This window comes from Pelobates fuscus, chromosome 1 (genome assembly GCF_036172605.1).
Source record: "Pelobates fuscus isolate aPelFus1 chromosome 1, aPelFus1.pri, whole genome shotgun sequence".
Lineage (NCBI taxonomy): Eukaryota > Metazoa > Chordata > Amphibia > Anura > Pelobatidae > Pelobates > Pelobates fuscus.
The window spans coordinates 165,821,736-165,842,561 of NC_086317.1; the positions used below are offsets into that span (position 1 = coordinate 165,821,736).

General features: G+C 41.0%; 1 protein-coding gene across 2 annotated transcripts in view; it reads right to left on the reverse strand.

Moving 5' to 3' along the window:
* Positions 1 to 20,826, reverse strand: part of EPS8L3 (EPS8 signaling adaptor L3) — a 92,842-nt gene that overhangs the window by 23,753 nt on the left and 48,263 nt on the right. For both annotated transcript variants that reach the window (XM_063444378.1, XM_063444377.1), the window contains exons 4-10: positions 12,248 to 12,312; positions 9,232 to 9,387; positions 8,934 to 9,077; positions 8,543 to 8,616; positions 6,089 to 6,210; positions 2,518 to 2,630; positions 27 to 102 (exon numbers count right to left, since the gene is read on the reverse strand). In XM_063444378.1, coding sequence (XP_063300448.1) covers positions 27 to 102; positions 2,518 to 2,630; positions 6,089 to 6,210; positions 8,543 to 8,616; positions 8,934 to 9,077; positions 9,232 to 9,387; positions 12,248 to 12,312 — 750 coding nt within the window. The remainder of the gene's footprint in view (positions 1 to 26; positions 103 to 2,517; positions 2,631 to 6,088; positions 6,211 to 8,542; positions 8,617 to 8,933; positions 9,078 to 9,231; positions 9,388 to 12,247; positions 12,313 to 20,826) is intronic.

The window sequence follows — 20,826 nt, forward strand, 5'->3', positions numbered from 1 at the left end:
GTTTTTAATTTAAGCTGTGGTCTCACCTTTTTTTTTATTCTTTGGGTTGTTCAACTTCCCAACAAATAACTCAATGTCTTGGAGTACATGATTTAATACGTCCTGAAAGAAAAGAGAGGAAAGTGGGTGGTAATGCCATAAATGAAGTCCAAAGAAATAATGCTTTGTTAAAGGACCACTATAGTGCCAGGAAAACATACACTACAGTGCCCTGAGGGTGCCCCCACCCTCAGGGACCCCCTCCCGCTGGGCTCTGAGGAGAGGAAAGGGGTTAAAACATACCTTTCTCCAGCGCCGGGCGGGGAGCTCTTCTCCTCCGATCCTCCTCCTCTCCTCCCATTCGGCTGAATGCGCATGCGCGGCAAGAGCTGCGCGCGCATTCAGCCGGTCTCATAGTAAAGCATTATCAATGCTTTCCTATGGACGCTTGCGTGCTCTCACTGTGATTTTCACAGTGAGAATCACGCAAGCGCCTCTGGCGGCTGTCAGTGAGACAGCCACTAGAGGATTTGAGGGCTGGATTAACCCATTTATAAACATAGCAGTTTCTCTGAAACTGCTATGTTTATAAAAAAAATGGGTTAACCCTAGCTGGACCTGGCACCCAGACCACTTCATTAAGCTGAAGTGGTCTGGGTGCCTATAGTGGTCCTTTAATACAAAATGAGGGTAGTTAAGCTTAGACTGAGCTCTCAAGGTAGGATCATTAACTGCAAACATAGGCATGTGATAGGAAGATGTTATATTTTTTTTAAGTGCTTAACTCCAACCACTCTAAGACATATCACCAAGTTTAGAGTTTTTGGAGTTAATGAAAAATAAAGATGCCTCTTATAGTTGGTGTTTAAATAACCAAAACAGGTGCTAACCAAAATCACAATTGGTTCTCACTTCAATAAATAACACATGGCTCAAGTGTCCAATGTTCCTGACAATGTGGCCTTGACATGGTCCATTTAGTTATATCCCCTCGCTGTTTATACTCCCTGAATCACACTCTTTGTAAGTAGAGGAGACAAGACAATGTTATCTTCCCATCCTGGTCCCTCCACATGGAGTTGTATATAAGTTTTAAGCTAAATTCTTTCTCTCTGTACTATAGCTGTTTTTTCCTTCCTCTACCTGCTCCTGTATGCAAAAACACTGCCAACACTTCAACAGTATCCATCTCAAGAATAAAGGATAACCAAGAAGAATCAACCTTGCACATTTGGAATATTGTGTACTCCGCCTAGGAAGAAACTGTCATAACTACTGTGAAAGTTTTGTCACTTTTGTTGACTGGATAATTATTCTGTTGGACTTAACTTTCCCTACCTCCCTTTTTCTTATTTAACTTTCTGCTTGATATTTTGATTAAATATACAAATAATTTTGCAATATTACTATATTATTGAAAAATAAAAAAACTTATAAAAATGAAAATGAATGAGAGCCTCAGATCCTTCTCCTCTCTACTACTACTTCTGACATCGAGCTGGAAGGTGATTAGGTGATGTTCACAGCCACTGAGCTAGTCATGCTTTACAGAAGTTAACTTAGGTAAGCTAACAAAAGCTCCATGTTAGGAGCTTCTGCCTCTCCATAGAAACTAGTAGAGGCGAGCCTGGCAGACCCCAGGTAGAAAGTCAAACCATTATTAAATTATGTAACTGTCCACAATGCAATGCCGCTAGGGCACTCTTGGCATCATAACCACTGCAGGGATGTTTATTCATTTTGGCCATCCACCTATTAGAATGGAGGCATGGATTACATTTTCCCCAAGTTTGTTTGTTTGTTTTTGTCCTTATGTCTTTATGGTAAACAGTTTGAGAATTTAAAGAGTCCCAAGTTACACTGTTGGATACTGGCAGCACTGTTTCTGCAGTATGTATTATATTTTTTTCCAAGTTATTGGAAGTGGTTAAGGGTATGTCAGTTAATATACATTTCTAATTTTGTTTTAGTGAACTACAAATATCAATATAACACAAATCTATTTTCTACATAAATGTTGAAATAGTTGGCAATGTGAAAATAACTGTGTCTATATATGACACTCGAAATGACATTCTATGACACATTAGCTGGCCCCACCTATACAGATTAAAATATGAACTGTAAAGGAACAAACATGTTACCAGAATAGTAGCGATACTTGCTTTATGGCTTTAGACGAATAATAGGCCAATAAAGATAACACATTGTGTGTTCACCTCGCTTTATAATATACTTAATCACAATAAAACCAAAGTCCATATTATGGCACCAGAGATATAGAAAGGCACAGGAAACTAATAAAGAATAAAAAGAAATGATAATAATAATAATAATACAACATTTACATTCTCAAATGCCCCATGCAAACTATGTATTGAGTTCTAAAAATGTTTAAACCCGATTGGTAAAGATCAGGTATATTACACATTTTTGGACAGTATACTTTATAAACCAACAGCAAGAAAATGACAAACGAAGACAACACATAAATCAAAGGAAAAAAAAAAAGACTTGATTCAGTAGAATAATGCTTACAATATCACGTTGCATATCTGCTACTTGATTTACAGGAGGAGCCTGGAAGGATGGTGGGGCATTAAAACCTTGGAAGTTTTCAGGGGAATATCGTCTCTGTTGCAAAGGTGACTCTGTAAAGCAATCAATGTTCACGTTATACTGTATCACTGTATTTGGTAATACATTCCAATTTGTACCCTGATGTATACATAGGTGCCTAATGAAAGCATAGTTTACTTTGTTTTTTAAATCATTAGTATAGACTAAAGGGTCTGACTTAAAAGGACCGTTTAATCATCATAAGTACTTCAATGGGAATATGTAGGAGCAAAAAAACAACATAAGAAAAAGTACAATGTGCAGCTTAGTTAATCAGGTCCACTGGTGAAACATATATTTATTAGAAGAACAATACGTAGAAGAACAAATCTATATTTATTAGAAGAGCCAAAATATGAATGGTCGGTGACCCGTGTCCCTTTATCAATATAACATTGCCCTGTAACAATGGCATTGTTACATTGATAAAGGGACAGGGGCCCCAAAATATTTTTATTTTGGCATGCTTTTCTAATAAATGTAGGTTTCAACATTGGTCCTGATTAACTAAGCTGCGCATTGTACTTTTTCTTTTCCTCATATTTAATCTTAATGAAGCAATGTTGTAGATGTTACAGAGAAATTCAGTACTTAAATATATTTTATGTCTGGTATCAATATGCAATTCCCAGGTACTAGCACTGCTTCCTCCTTAACAATCATCAATTTTCAAAGGACGTTAACATCTTCATGTAAGACGATACTGAACTTTGCTAATGGTTCTCACACAGAATCATTGGATTCAACACTTCTCTTTAAGAAAATTGGATTGGATTGGTGGATCTCTATGATTGCCACTCTTACATTCTTTGTCCACAATGTTTTTTTTTTTGAGAAGCAGACTTACGCACATTGACAAAATTTGGCTCGGCCAAACTATTTTTCCTGATAATATAATTGTTTTTCGGGATGCCTGATTTTTGACCATTTGTCAGTTTGGCTCTGCAGGATTTTGGTCTGAAACACTGGCTTGTCAGCAAATCAGACAAACCAAAAGGGTTTATTTACATAATATAATATTATTTATACATTTGCAGTACACTGATATGAGAGTTTTCCTGCCATTTGGTTCACGGAACAAGGGACATAGAGTAACCAATAGAGTAGGAGCTGTAAAAAAAAGCCTGTATTTATATACAGTTGTGCTCAAACGTTTGCATACCCTGTCAGACATTGTGAAATTTTGGAAATATGACTAATCATGCAAAAAATTATCATTTGAAGCCATTTATTATCACATAGTTGTTTGGCTCCTTTTTAAATCATAATGATAACAGAAATCACCCAAATGGCCCTGATCAAAAGTTTACATACCCTTGAATGTTTGGCCTTGTTACAGAAACACAAGGTGACACACACAGTTTAAAATGACAATTAAAGGTTAATTTCCCACACCTCTGGCTTTTTAAATTGCAATTTGTGTCTTTGTATAAATAGTTAATGAGTTTGTTAGCTCTCACATGCATGCTCTGAGCAGGCTAGATACTGAGCCATGGGGAGGAATTTGTCTAACCCGTTAAGGACTGAGCCAATTTACAAGTTGTGATCAAAACAAAACGTAAACAAAACCTGGAATTTTTTATATGTCTGTTCAACCGTAATTCACCTCTTTCATATTAATTTCAGGAGACACAGGGTTTTCATGTCACATCAAATATGTATATATTAAACATATTTTAAATTGAACAAAATAGAAAAAAATTGAGAAATTAAGAAATTAAATTTTTTAGGTTCTGCATGGCCTTTTAACCGTGAATGTCATAATACTGTATACATATATATTAAAATACACTTAGAATAATGGTTTATGCATGTGTATATGCACATAAAAGTACTTAGGTCATATATATATATATATATATATATATATATCAATAAAGTACTTTTATTTACTTTATTAAACTTTTTAACAACTTTTATTAACTTTGAAAAGTTTTTTGCAGGCATTAGGGGGACAGTCTGGAAGTTCAGGCAGTCCCTCTGCAGGCACTGCATAAGCCGGCTATTCCGGCCATGTGATCGCAAGGACCCCACGATCACATGGCCCGGGAAGGCTGGATCGGGCAGTGGGGGTCGGCCTGAGCTCCCAGGCAACCCCAGGATCACGACCGCTGGCGTGGGATTGGTGGGGACCTAGTAAGTCCCCTGGACAGCGGGGATGTTCTATGCCACCCTCTGGCGTTTAGAGCCACCAAAAAAAGAACAGCATAGAACGCCCGCCGTCCTTAAGGGGTTAAAGAACGGTCTTTATTTCTTTTACTTTTTTTTTTTTAAAACATTTTTTTTTTTTTATAAGGAACAAGGTTATGTCCGCCAAAGGTTTAAAACCCCAGATTTCCATTATATGTAGAAGAATAGGCAGGGCCGTGTTACGAGCCCAATGAGCCTGGTTCTGACAATTATATTGGGCCTAATTACAGAGTCTTATCAACAGAAAACACGAAAATAGTCATATTTCCCAAGCGTAATGTTTCTGGTGGAGGTGATACTGGAGAGAAACCCATAGGATATTGCTATCAGAAAACACATACCCAATGCTAACCTCTCGCTTTCATCTTTAAAGTAAATCCATACCCCCTAACAGCAGTTTTCGGTGTGGCATGTTCTCCTCCTCAATGAATTCTTGAATATTATCCTTTGATAGCCCTTCAAATACTTTCAGAGCCATAGACGTTAAGCTCACAGGTCTATAATTTCCAGAGAAATTGTTTGAACCCTATTTAATGCAACATTTTTGCATCAAATTCTATCTACAAATATCACTACACATGCAGCAAATTAGTGGAAAGGAAGTGTGGAAATATGTCCACAGTGCAGGGATGTCAAGATAGTGAACCAGTTACTCTAATGCTCATAATTGTATATTTCTTCTTTTTTTTTTTTTTTACCAATATGAGCTCTGCTTAGGAATTTTGCTAATTAACAGGGTTATTCACTAAATTGAAAGCAAATGGAATCATAGCTGACTTGTTCCATTGAAAACCGAGACAGAAGACAGAAGCTCGGAACGACGAAACGCGTAGATCCCACCCCAAGAGCGGCTATTTTCACTTTACTTTGCACGTTATATCCTGGACTCATTTTTCACTTTATGTTGCAAAGGCAGGAGGTGCCTGCAACTACCTAGTGGGAGATTAAGTCTATTTAGGCAAATACTGCAATACTGCGATTTTATATATTTTATATATATATATATATACATATAGATATATATTATAACGTGCCATTGCTTAATGAGAGAGAGTGTCTAATTATTGTTTTTATTTTTCACTCTAATAAATTTGTATAACTATTTTTCTTCTCTCCATCATACATGAGATACAACCTCTATGAAACTGGTAATTATATGATGATTGTGGTGCCCTAATATTGTTTATAGATATTCTATATTTACTTTCCTTTTTTGACTTGTTGTTTCCATTCACTTTAGAGAATAACAATGTTTAACACGTTTGCACATGCACAATAGCTGAAAGGTTAATTCACATACCAAGAGGACTCTCTGTTGTCATCTCCATTCGATTAGATTTAGGACTCTCCCGTCCTACACTCTGAGGTGGAGATGGAGCAAATGTTGTCCTTGGCAGTTGTGGGGGCCTCGGTACATTGTTTCTAAATAGATTACATAGAAAAAACTTTTTATTCCGATACAGAAATAATTGCTAGATGCAATGTTGAATTCCTGGTAAATATGGTAAGACAAGTTCACTTGCAAGGAACCAGTACAAATAACAAAACAGAGATTGATTACATTTTAAATTCTTCTATAATTGTTTCACTAGAGGATTTATTGATTAAAGATATTTGTGGTTAGTTGACAAATTGATATATATGTAAAAAACAGATAACATTTGTATCTTATAATACCTTTTTTATTGGACTAACAGAATTTTGTAACGACAAGCTTTCGGGAGCTTTCTGAGCAAAGACGACACTGGTGTGACATAAGAGAAGTTCTTTATATCTATATATCTTTATATCTATATATTTTATTCTTGTATTTTATTTACTTGTAATATTACTTTTAACTATTATATATATATATAAATAAAATGTATTGTCTACAACATCATATCCAATTTGTTGTTTTGCTGCTGAAAAACAATCCTGCTTCTTGCACATCCTCTGGTGGGGATTATACCACCAATGCTTTATACCACCAGAGCAAGTTTATTGCTCTCCAAAGTGTAAGTACTTTGCTTTTGCGCACCTTATATATTTTAATATATTGTATTCTCTCTGCTTTATTTTATATGCTGGAGTTGTACTGGACACATAAATTATGGATCTACATATATTCCAAGATGGGGATTGAACCATCAAAGCGCTAAACAGCAGAGCTCTCAGTAGCTCATAAAAGTGTGAGTGAGACTCACTTTACTCCAGAGAGAGTATGTATATACATAATTTATTACACATTATTGGGTTATTGTTGAGATTGAATATACCCATGTGCTTTTTTTCAGTTCTGTTTGGCGCGGTTTATCACCTGTTGTTTTATCACATTTCAGTATCTTACGCAAGGTTTGTGAATCCTTGTAGATTTACTGCTGCCTGTTCACATTATAGCGAGCGCTTACATCTGCCTTTTTTCTGTACATATTACAAGAACTGTACCTCTTGGATGGGAATTCAGTGGAAGATCTTACTGCTAGACTAATGGACACGACTCTAAAAAATAACTAAATTTGGCTTCCTTGACATGAACCCATCTTGCATCCACTGCCTTCCCCACCTATCATTGTGTTGCCCTTCCATTTTGCAACCTCAGTTTTTTCTCTTTCCTTTTTCCCTCACATCTTAACCACCTATCCGTTAATCTATCAGTTACTTTTCCTGTCTGAGGTCGAAAATTCAATACCTTTCCCATTAAAGGGATTCTCCAGTGCCAGGAAAACATATTAGTTTTCCTGGCACTGCAGGATCCTCTCATGCCCCTCTCCCTCCCAACCCCCATCCCAAGTTGCTGAAGGGGTTAAAACCCCTTCAGTGACTTACCGGAGTCCAGCGCCGATGTCACTCGGCGCTGGGTCAGGCTCCGCCTTCTCTCCTCCCGCGCCGACGTCAGCCGGCCGGGGAGACCTAATGCGCATGCCTTGGGAAAGCATTGAATAATGCTTTCAATGCTTTCCTATGGGTATTTCCTCAACGTTGGACGTCCTCACATAGCGTGAGGACGTCCATCATCGTTTTAAATCACTTTTCATGTTCTAAGAACACGGAAGTATTCTCTAGTGGCTGTCTAGTAGACAGCCACTAGAGGAGGACTTAACCCTGCAATGTAAATATTACAGTTCATAAAAACTGCAAAAGTTACACTTGCAGGGTTAATGGTAGTGGGAGTTGGCACCCAGACCACTCCAATGGGCAGAAGTGGTCTGGGTGCCTGGAGTATACCTTTAATATCTAAAATGTGTATACTGGGGTCCAGTTCCCTTTATTTTTAAGTAATGCTTCCATGCCATGTTTTTATGCAATGAATTGCTTCCAAGGTGGTCATTTTTTCTGGTTTGATACAACTTTAAGGATTACTTCAAGCACCATGACCACTTCAGTGATTTGAAGTCGTCATGGTGCCTGAAGTAAGTGTGTGCAGAGTTTCGCTTTGAAACAGTGCATATACAACGATTACCTCCTTAGCTGTCAAAGGTGTAACTCCACCTGGGAACCCACGGTAAAGGGGCAAATAGTTACTAAATGGTGACATGGTCAATCTATAAAAGTGCTATTAAAAGCATTAGACATTATCATGGTTAATCACTAAACTCTGAACCGAATAGCAAAGAATAGCAAAATTTACAAGTGATCTGACTATCTGTCTAATCTACCTTTGTACGCATACATTGCATATCATCACTTGGTAGCAAAGCAGTTACATGTGTTACAATCAACTGTCTTGAGCATGAGAAACTGAATTCTGGCCTCTAGAAGAAGGAATATTTACCTGGAATTGTTGCCTTCTGTATTTGATTTTTCTTGCTTTAAGGCTTTTTCCAAGAGTGAATGCAGAACATTGGCCTGTAGATATAGAAAGAATACTGTAACTTATTTGCTAAACTGTTGCCACATACTTCAAAATGGACAGCCATAACACATAACATCTCGACTAGTGGTGCTGCACATATAGGCATCATGGAATTAAAGATGATCTGGTTAAAGTAGATTGGATACAGACACAAAACTCACAGCCATTCAATATTAAGTCCTCTGCTCAAATTCCCACTGCTTCCTGGTGGCAGCAATGACTACAGTGCACTTCACCTACAATACATGGAACAAAAAAACAAACAAGACCCACAGATACCTATTTTTGCAGACACAGTGACATCACTCACCGGCTGTTCGTCACACTGGAAAATAAATACAGTTGATTTTTGCGGATCCTGTATAGTAACTGTGAGAACTGAATTATATGTGGGGCCCCCCATTACTGAACGACAGCTCAGTACATTACGTAGTGGCACACTTTCCAGACTGTCCTGTGCAAAACACAAATCCAAAATAAACATGGTTATATTTGGATAGAGGAGAAAAATGGTTTTAATGCACAAGTACCAGAAGAAGAAGTACAAGTACGGTATAGTTTATGTATTCGATCTTCTATAGACTTCTCAATTCTACACTCTAACTCACCCGCGTCTCCAGGTCATTTAGCTGCAGATTTCCATTTTTCACTTCTAGCATCAAGTCTTGACCCCATATTCTTCCCTCAGCATCGAGTGAACGAAGACGCTTCATACAATCCTCTACACTACGAACTTCATTATCCAAGTCACATGTTAGGAGGTGCTAGGAAAAAATTAAACCAATCAGAGACCCACAGAGTTCCTGGCCATTACCAGAAGAGACTTTATAGAAAGTTAGAACTCGTACTTATGAATCCAGATAGAAAATATCCAATAGTAATATAGACGGGATGTGTGCATCTTTCAAAGCAGAAGCAAGATTCTTTGTGAGCAAACAATCTTCATACAAATTATTATGGTCAGCTCTTGCAATATTATTTTTCCTTATACATTTAAAACTGCGCTATCAAAAAGGTATATTTTTTTAAACCTGCAATGTGTCTTTACAGCATAGAGTAAAGCGGTTTTCATTGCTCTTTAATGGTGCTTTCCAATATAAATGGACCACAATGTTCTTTTAGAGAGATATTGGGGACTTTTATTGCATCTGTTGCAATCACCAAACTCCACCAATCTGATGATATTCATAGAGAAGCATCAACTCCAATGCCTCTCTGTGAGAAGCATTGTGTTAGTGGTGTTCAGATTCCTACATGCTGTGCATGATGACACACCCAATATGACATTGTTTAAAAATAGAAGGTTCTAGGCAGTGGCAGAAAGAAATTATTTTGGGCCCCCAATAAAGCATGAGTAGCCAACTCAACTGATTTGCTAGCAATGGATATACCATTTGCCCATCCAGAGTTGTATTTGTGTTTTATTTGTTGCGCAATGCCTGTGTGAATGTTTATATGGAGTATATGTGTGAATGTTTGTGTATGTGTGTATAATGCAGATGTGTACTTGTATGTAGTGTTGCTGTATGCATGTAGGGGTGCTTGCTTGTAGTGTTAGCATTTGAATACATGGTGTATTTGTGTAGGGTTGGAGTTAGAATGTGGGGGGGGGGGGTTGTGCAGATAGTGTGGTCATTTGAATGCATTGGTGTATTTTTGTTTTTGAAGTGGAGTGTATGTTTGTAATCTTGGTGTATGTAATCACATTTACACACACGTAGCCACAAAACCTACAGACACATATAATGCCACACAAAGACTGCCAGACAAAGATATACACACATACACTGCTACACATAGATGAACACAGATACAAACACACAAATATCCTCCAAGAGACATACACACATAGATGCACATACAAACACAATGCCACATGCACAAATACACACACAAATTAACATATATAGACAGACACACAAACATATAGACCCATACCAACACACATACACAGGACACATAGATACGCAGCCTCTCTCCAACTCTCCCTCCTGCATTTTTCCTTGCATCCTACTGTCGACACTACACGTTTTCCCCAGTTTGGCTCCCTGTTGCCCTTCCTCCCTCTTTGGTGCTGCAGGAACTACTGGCTGTGACAGTGTGGCCAGGAAGGGTCACATGGTGGCTGAGGCCTTTATCTTGCAATGTGTTATGCCAAAGCTGGGCTGCACCACAGGTATTTCCACACCTGGTTCTACAGAGACAGCACCTCTAGTGGTTGTCAGTCTGCTAGTCATTAAAGGCGTATTATCTGACAAATGTCAACATTGCTGTTTCTCAGAACAGTTTTACATTCTCCTAGTAAACACAGGCAGCAACTATGCACCACAACTACTTAGCTTTTGGCACTTGTATTGTCCCTTTATTGGATGATTATCACTTGGCAGTAGCTTCTTTGTCCCAGCAATACGATCATACAATTATGACAGCACAGTTTAGTAGTTTGCAGTAATGTAATCCACTAAGGTGGATGCAAATGCCACAGAGGAGTAAAAAAAAAAACAGACCATGGACTACGGCTTTTGCATTTAAAAAAACAGCTTTATTGGAATATATACAGTAAAGAAAGAGTACCGTATATACTCGAGTATAAGTCGACCCGAATATAAGTCGATGCCCCTTATTTTACCCCCAAAATCTGGGAAAACGTATTGACTCGAGTATAAGACTAGGGTGGGAAATGCAGCAGCTACTGGTAAATATCTAAATAAAATTAGACCCCCCCCAAAAAATTATATTAATTGAATATTTATTTACAGTGTTTGTGTATAATGAATGCAGAGTGTGTGTATAATGAATGCAAGGTGTATGTGTGTATATAATTAATGCAGAGTGTGTGTGTATGAATGCAGTGTGTGTGTGTGTGTGATGCAGAGGGTGTTTGTGTATGTGATGCAGAGTGTGTAACCTTGGTGGGGGGTGGGCATTTTTATTATTTATTGTTGTTATTTTTATTTTAATATTATTATAATTTTTTTTATATTATAAAAAGAATAATGTATTTTAATATTATTAAAATGTTTATTTTATTCCCCACCCCCCTCCCTGCTTGTTAGCTGGCCAGGGAGGGGGGCTTTATTATTCCCTGGTGGTCCAGTGGATGGGCTGTGCAGGAGCAAACTGTTACCTTTACAGCAGCTCCTGTCAGCTCCCTTCTCCTCTGTGCTGCTGTAAAGGTAAGTAACAGCTTGCTCCCAGCCCCCAACAGGAGCCCGGCGGTCCTGGTCTGTATTATGGCAATGTAAGTTGCCATAATGCAGACACTGACTCGAGTATAAGACGAGTGGGGCTTTTTCAGCCCCAAAAAAGTGCCGAAAAACTCATCTTATACTCGAGTATATACGGTAGATACATTTTGCTGGCAGATATTAACAGAGAGTAGGGGCCAATGATCATGCAAGTACCATTTTTGGATCTACATTAGAAACTGAAGGGTGATCAGAGGTATTTGGAATTTACTTTGTGGTGTTTAATGCTTTGTAGTAGGAGCTGGTGGACAAGATCAAAGGTCCATGTCTATAAAAAAGTAAAGTAACTATTTTGCTTTACTAGAAAGCTAGCTCTGCAGATTTAATTTGCTTCATAAGTTAAAGAAAACAGATTTTATTTTAAGACCATGCTTACCTCCACACGATGCTCTAAACTGTTTTCAGCCATCGTTAGAGACTGTGCGTACTGCTTCCTTTGCTCTTCACAGGAGATAGAAAAATAATATGATAAATAAGAGAATATATTAATTTATTGGGGGTATAGAAAGTAGCTGTATTGTATAGCATAGGGGTTACCACATTCACCTATGATTAAATAATTGTATAGCATAGTGATTACCACGTTCACCTATGATTTAAAAAATGTATACTTCAGGGCTTTACATAAATATATACAGTCTGCCATGTTCATTAATGAACAAATTCTTGCATTTCTTTTTTTTTTATATTTACATATTATGGACGAAAGTGCAACAACTTCTTTAGAAATACTTGGCAAAACATTTAGTTTAGCAAATATGGGGTGGAATCTCGGTAAAAATAAATTTAGTAGGCCGAGATTACCACGTGGCATGTGTACGTGCATATGCTGACGTATCGATCAGTTGGTTGCACGAGGCAAGATACGATCAGTAGTGTACGGAGCATGTGCAAGAATACAGGATGTAGTATTCCCCTCCTCCATTGTGCTGGACAAGCCATGCGGTCAAACAGGAAGTTAATTCTTATTTGTGTTGATTGGTCAAGGGAATGTGCGGGTGGAGCTTAATATGGGAGGAGTTATATGCCTATATAAGGAGCCTGCACTATTGTCCGGGGCTCAGAATTTGCTGTATTTTGGTGACGCTAGTCCCTCTGAGTCCCGATCGGTGATCCAATAAAGAATCTCTTCCTTCCTGAAGAAACCTGTGTCCATCTCTCTGTGCTTGGCTTCCGTCAGTTTCTCCGGTATCATTTGGTGCATTGGCCGGGAAGCTCATCGTTCAACGGTAGCTGAGAGGCAGAGGCGTGAGACGGTCTATCTTTGCCCACGTTCTCTACGGCTGCACCCCTGAACTTCTGCGTGGACCTCCCTTCGTCTCGGCGCCACTGGTCTGTTGTCCAGGAGATCATCGGTCTCTACGTGAGAAGTGCTGGGGTGTCCCCGTCGATGAGTGTGAACTCAGGTTCAGGAACGAGGAGGTAAGACAACTGCTGTTTTAGACGGCAGGACCCGCTAGGGGTATACCGATTGTGCGGTAGGCCCAAAGGGGTTTTTGAATCTGTATCTGCCCCCTCTGTCGGAGGGAAGGAGCGAAGGCGCACCGCTCGATCGAACGCTCTTTAGTCAGACCGTTTGATTTGGTTAGTCAGGCGGGGTCCTGGTGTAAATAGCCCTAGCCGGACACCGGTGTCTTGTCTAGACTAGCGTTCTAGGGTGTATATTACGTTCGCTAGGTCGGAGGGACCGGGAGACTAAGCGGCGCCTGTGTAAATTCGGTTCGCTAGTTCTCATCCTATCTGGGCTAAGTGGGAAGGCGTGTAAATTTGGAACCCACTAGACTTTTGATAGTACGACTAAGAGGCGCCTGTGTAAATTCGGTTCTCTAGCTCGTTGTATAGTGCGACTAAGAGGCGCCTGTGTAAATTCGGTTCTCTAGCTTGCTATATATGTGGTGATTGGGCAGTGTGGCTAACCAAAACGGGTGTATATAGTTTTAGGTAGTCCATTCAAGGTACTGGCCAATAGTTTAGTTGGGAATTGTAAATGTGTTAACGATTGTTTTAGTAAAGTGTATATCTTGTTAGATAGCGCGAGCTCAGCCGTCTAGCGAGAGTGTTAATAGTGTGTTGCTGTATTATAGTGCACGGTACCATAACCCTGTATATTTACTGACATTGTATAATAAGTACTAATCATTGTCGTCAATTGCATGTTTTAACACCATAACCACTAATAATTGTATTGTGACCTTAACTTGTACTTTGACCTATGCTAACCGTACTGTAACCGCTATTTGTAAAAGACGATGTTACTGGGGTGTGTTATAGACGGGTAATTCGTATATAGAGAATTATAGCGTGGGTGATTGTATAGTTACGCCAAAGGGCATAATATTGATTATATAGTGACTGGTGTAGCAGCTGTGTGTGTACGGGAATTCCCTGAGTGTTTATTGTTATTGTGTACGTTTCACTTGGTAACCGTACCACGTGGTGCTGTTGCCAGAGGAAACGGGTGTGACTGTTGAATAGTACGCGTGTATAGTAATCGTTATCGACGACGTTCCATTGTTAAATATGGGTGCGTCGCAGTCAACGATTCCGGATCCCTTAGGATGTATGGTTAAGAATTTTAAAAAGGGATTCAAGGTTTGTGATTTTGGGGTTAAGATGTCTTCTGTGCGTTTAGTTACTTTGTGCACTAGGGAGTGGCCTACTTTGGTTGCGGCATGGCCGCCACGTGGCAGTTTGGATCCAACTCTGGTACAGCGCTTACACGTGGCTGTATCAGGTAGGCCTGAACTTTACGGCCAGTTTCCTTATATTGACTGTTGGAGACAGGCCGTAAATGACTCGCCAAAATGGCTCCAGACATGCCACGAGGAGCAGTGTCGCCTCATGGTAGCTAGGACTTGTTCGTCCACTAGGACTGGTGTTAGGCCCATTTTGGACACGCCCCCTGAGTCCGAGATCCCTTTGCCGCCCCCTTACTTTCCGTTAAGAGGAAGTGACGCAAACGCAGGAAGTCCTGCACCCCTCCCCTCATTACCCTCATCCACTTCCGCTTCCTCCTCCAGTACAGGATCCACACCCCCTCGTACTAAATCTCCCCTTCCGGAACCAGAACCCACCCCCATTAGAAACGAATATCCTGATTTGGCGCCACTTCAGACTTCCGGTCAAGCTTCATCTAGCTCGGCCCGAAGTGTTCTATTTACCACCTTTTCCCAAAACCAACCTCCCACATCCCCATACCCTATCTCTCCCCGACCGGAACCCATGACTGACGCCTCCCTACGTAGCCCCATCCAAACCCGACAGTTGACTGGTGCCCAACAATTAAAGCACTATCAGATGCCTCTTCGCCTAAATCCCGGGTCAGCTTATATCGATGCCGCAGGTCAAATGGCACACGCTGACCCAGTCTTCGTATATGTCCCATTTACCACTACCGACCTTTTAAACTGGAAGACCCATAATTCCTCGTATACTGAGAAACCACAAGCCATGACTGATCTGTTCACCTCAATAGTACAGACGCATAATCCGACATGGGCTGATTGCCAGCAGTTACTAATGACTTTATTTAACAATGAGGAAAGGACAAGAATAAATCAAGCAGCCATTAAAGCATTAGAAGATAGAGCCCGTGCCTTGAACCAAGCTAATCCAGCAGCATGGGCCGCAACACACTATCCCAACACTGATCCCGATTGGAACGTAAATGGTGCTGATATGGTTCAACTCAGAGCCTATAGAGACGCTATAATTGCTGGCATGAAAGCCGGAGGAAAGAAAGCCATTAACATGTCGAAGACAGTTGAGGTGATTCAGAAAAGCGATGAAGCGCCCAGTGTCTTTTATGACCGATTATTGGAGGCGTACCGCTTGTACACCCCCTTTAATCCGGAAGACGCAGACAATTCCCGAATGGTTAACTCCGCCTTTGTCAGCCAAGCATACGGAGATATTAAGCGCAAGCTACAAAAGTTAGAAGGGTTTGCAGGTATGTCCATCACCCAACTAATGGAGGTAGCAAATAAGGTCTATATGAACAGGGATACAGAAAATAAGAAAGAGGAAGAGCGCAAGATGCGTAAAAAGGCTGATATGCTAGCGGTAGCAATCGCAGGCGTAGATAAGCGGGGCCCAGATAGAGGCAATAATAGATGGAGTAGGGAGCCTTTGAGTAGGGATCAGTGCGCGTATTGCAAGGAAGAAGGGCATTGGAGGAACGAATGTCCGCAAAGAGAGCAGTACGAGAGAGACCTACCCAGGGCAGGCTACGGAAACTTTAGAGGCAGAGCGAGAGGTAGAGGAGGTCCCGGAGGGAGTAATGGTTATAGAGGGAGTAATGGGAACAGAGGAAGTGTTAGGGAAGACAGGTATATTCCAGCAGCGCAAAGGTCCCGCGATAGAGAAGGTAGGGACTTCGTAGGATTGGCTGACACAGTCATGGAGGACTATTGATACCGACCGGGCTCCATCCCCCTTGGTCGAGCGGAGCCTATGGTCGATGTATCAATAGGGGGGAAAAGGAGTGCATTCATGATCGACACTGGTGCTGAACATTCAGTGGTGACTAATCTAGTTGCTCCTCCATCTGGAAGGACTATTACTGTGATAGGAGCAACTGGAAGAAGTGCTGAAAGACCGGTTCTTAAAAGTCGACTCTGTACATTGGGAGGCCACATAGTAAAACACCAATTCCTTTATATGCCTGAATGTCCAGTCCAATTGCTGGGACGTGATATGCTATCAAAACTACAAGCGCAGATTACGTTCCTACCAAATGGAACAACATCTTTGAAGTTTAATGGACCTTCAGGTATTATGACTTTATCCGTACCAAAGGAAGAAGAGTGGCGACTTTATACAGTGTTGACTAGCCAAAACCCTAGGAGTGATGAGACATTATTTAACATACCAGGAGTTTGGGCAGAGAACAACCCACCAGGACTGGCCCGCAATATTCCACCAATAAAAATTGAACTGAAACTTGGGGTTTATCCAGTGAGCCTAAGACAATACCACATCCCACAAAAGGCTAAGAAGAACATCCAATCCTATCTGGATAAGTTCATACGGTATGGTATCCTAAAATTCTGTACTTCCCCCTGGAACACCCCATTGCTGCCTGTTCAAAAGCCCGGTACAGATGAGTATCGACCTGTGCAGGACTTAAGAGCAGTCAATGATGCGGTTGTTAGTATACATCCAGTTGTACCCAATCCATATAACCTGCTTGCTTTAATTCCGGGCGGGGCTACTTACTTCACAGTCTTAGATCTCAAAGATGCCTTCTTTTGCCTCCGAATTGCCGCAGAAAGTCAATGTATTTTCGCTTTCCAATGGGAGAACGCTGTAACGGGCTCAAAACGCCAGATGACTTGGACAAGACTGCCCCAAGGGTTTAAAAATTCACCTACCCTATTTGGTTCAGCCCTAAGTCAAGATCTACTGGATTTCGAGTCCATCCCAGGAGAATGTGTCTTGTTACAATACGTAGATGACTTGTTGATAGCAGCAGTTACAAAAGAAAAATGTCAGCAAGCAACGCACGATCTACTACACATTCTCTGGAAGGCAGGATACAAGGTGTCTAGAAAGAAGGCTCAGTTGTGTTTGCCAACTGTCAAGTATCTGGGATTCCATATCTCTGAAGGTCAAAGGATTATGGGGCCAGAGAGAAAAGAAGCTGTCTGCCAAATACCAATACCCAAGAATAGAAGACAAGTGCGAGAATTCTTGGGGGCAGCAGGCTTCTGTAGGATATGGATTCCCAGCTATGCGATACTAGCAAAACCTCTGTACGCAGCTATCAAAGGTACAGAGCACGACCCCTTCTTATGGACCCAAGAACAGCAAACGGCATTTGAAGATGTGAAGAAGGCTTTGATGAGTGCCCCAGCATTAGGTCTACCTGATCACACACGACCATTCTACTTATATGTACACGAGCAAAGAAGAATGGCTGTGGGAGTATTGACACAGTACTTGGGATCATGGCAAAGACCTGTTGCCTACATGTCTAAGCAACTGGATGCAGTGGCCAGCGGACTTCCACCTTGTCTAAGAGCCGTAGCTGCAGCCGCCCTGCTAGTAGCTGAAGCCGATAAACTCACTCTGGGTCAAGAACTTTATGTACGAGTCCCACATGCAGTACAGACGTTGTTGGATTACAAAGGAAATCATTGGTTTAGTAACAGCCGTATGACCAAGTATCAAGCAATGTTGTGTGAAAACCCAAGAGTGCATTTAGAGACTGTAAACACCTTAAATCCAGCTACCCTTTTGCCACAACCTACTGAAAGTCAACATGATTGTTTGGAAGTAATGGATGAAGTATTCTCAAGTAGACCAGATCTTCGTGATTTTCCCATCCAGAACCCCGATGTTCAATATTACACCGACGGCAGTAGTTATGTGAAAGAAGGGATCCGCTATGCAGGATATGCAGTGACAACAATACACAAGGTGATAGAAGCTCGGCCACTGGCGAAAGGAACATCAGCACAAAAGGCAGAATTAATAGCACTAACACGAGCGTTACAATTGGCTGAAGGTTTAAGAGTGAATATCTATACGGACTCTAAGTATGCGTTTTTAACCACTCATGCCCACGGAGCTTTGTATAAAGAAAGAGGACTACTGAATTCAGAGGGCAAAGAAATCAAGTACGCAGCTGAAATCCTACAACTATTGGAAGCAGTGTGGGAGCCGAAAGAAGTCGGTATCATACATTGTCGAGCGCATCTGAGAGGAGATGGTGATGTAACAAAGGGAAATCGGATGGCAGATAGTGCAGCTAAGCGTGCTGCTGAATCAGGAAGACAGGAGTATGTGGGGCATATAGCTGCTCTAATACCAACCCCACTGTCTCAATGGACTCCAGTTTATACAGCTCAAGAAGAGGAGTGGTTAAAGACTGAACCGGGAAAGTATCTGGAGAACAAGTGGTATCAGCTAGAAGATGGAAGAATAGTTATACCAGCATCACTAGCAGTAGAAATTGTCCAGAACTATCATAACGGGACACATTCTGGGAGAGACAGTACAGAAGAATCTCTTAGAAAACATTTCTACATACCAAGATTGTCCAACTTGACTCAGGCCATTGTACGTAGATGTGTAACGTGTGCTAAGAATAATGCAAGACAAGGACCAGTAAAGCCACCAGGAGTCCAGTTTATGGGGGGACTCCCCATGTCCGATCTACAAATAGACTTTACAGTGATGCCTAAATCGGGTGGACATCGTTACCTGCTGGTAATTGTGTGCACCTATTCAGGCTGGGTAGAAGCATGTCCTACTCGTACAGAGAAAGCAGGAGAAGTTGTGAGATTCCTGCTACGAGAAATAATACCCCGATATGGACTACCCTGTTCTATAGGATCGGACAATGGTCCAGCTTTTGTTCACCAGTGCCTACAACAACTGACTCATATGCTTGGTATAAAGTGGAGGCTTCATACTGCATATAGACCCCAGAGTTCTGGTAAGGTAGAGAGAATGAATAGAACTATAAAGAACCAGTTGGCTAAAATGTGTCAGGAAACCCAACTTAAGTGGAACGTTCTCTTACCTATAGCTCTATTGCGAATCCGCAGTACCCCTACCAGAAGGATGGGCCTCTCTCCTTTTGAAATTATGTATGGGCGACCACCTCCCGTACTTGGTAACTTAAGGGGGGACTTGAGTCAGTTGGGAGAAGGAATTACCCGGCAGCAGGTTGTAGAGTTGGGTAAGACTATGGAGGAGGTACAGAAATGGGTACAAGATAGATTACCTGTGAATATTTATCCCCCTGTTCATAATTATCATCCAGGAGACCAAGTGTGGATTAAAGAGTGGAATAATGTACCGTTAGGGCCCAAGTGGAGAGGTCCTTATGTTGTTCTTTTGTCTACCCCTACAGCGATAAAAGTAGCAGAAGTGACTCCGTGGATACATCACTCCAGGGTTAAACCAGCAGCAGTCGATTCTTGGCAAGTTACAGCAGATCCAGAGAATCCCTGCAAGATCCGGTTGAAACGCACTACTCAGTCGGAGTAACGAGGAATTATTGTGGATTACAAATTTTATTGTTACAGGTGTAAGTGAGAAGGCCATAATAAAGCCTGTCCTCTTACCAACACATAGTGTATAAGCCAGGAAAGTCCCGAAGGGACACCTGTGAAGACGAGCAGAACTCCATTCCCTGCAGCCCTCACATCCTGGAAGCTGAGGTTCCATCGCACGGACGAAGACTGAGGATGACGGCGAAAGATGTGCTTTTGATTGTGTTTATTTACATGTGTTTTTATATTCAGGAAGGTAGAGGTACCGACACTCCTAGCTGTGAGGTATGCATTAAGACTACGAGAACAGGTAACCATATTTCCCAAACCCTAATCTGGCATTCACAATACGAGTGTAAAGGAGATGTATCAAGATGTAGATACTTAAATATAGATTATAGTGTGTGCCATTTAGGAGTAGGAGAACCTAAGTGCTTCAGTCCGGAGTATCAGCCTCGTACAATTTGGTTGACTCTTAGGAATGGAGATCCTCAGGGGACCCTAATTAATAAGACAGTGTTAGAATCCGTATATTCTTCGGGTGTTCTGCTATTTGATGCGTGTAAAGCGATATCGAGTGGTAGAAAGCCGTGGAATGTATGTGGGGATCTTAGATGGGAGAGGACGTATGGGTCTAACGATAAATACATTTGTCCCAGTAGCAAAAATAAATATGTGAGTCCTAGATGCCCAAATAAAGACTATAATTTCTGTCCATATTGGTCTTGTGTGGGGTGGGCGACTTGGGGACAGACAGTAGACAAAGACATGATAGTGACTAAGTTGCCGACTAGCCCATATTGTAAGTCTATGGAATGTAACCCAGTCCATATACTTATTAATAACCCCGACAAGTTCTTAGATAAGTATGGCAATTTATTTGGGTTTCAGATATACGGGACGGGTTTAGATCCTGGGACATTATTGTTTATAGGAATAGAGACTGATACGG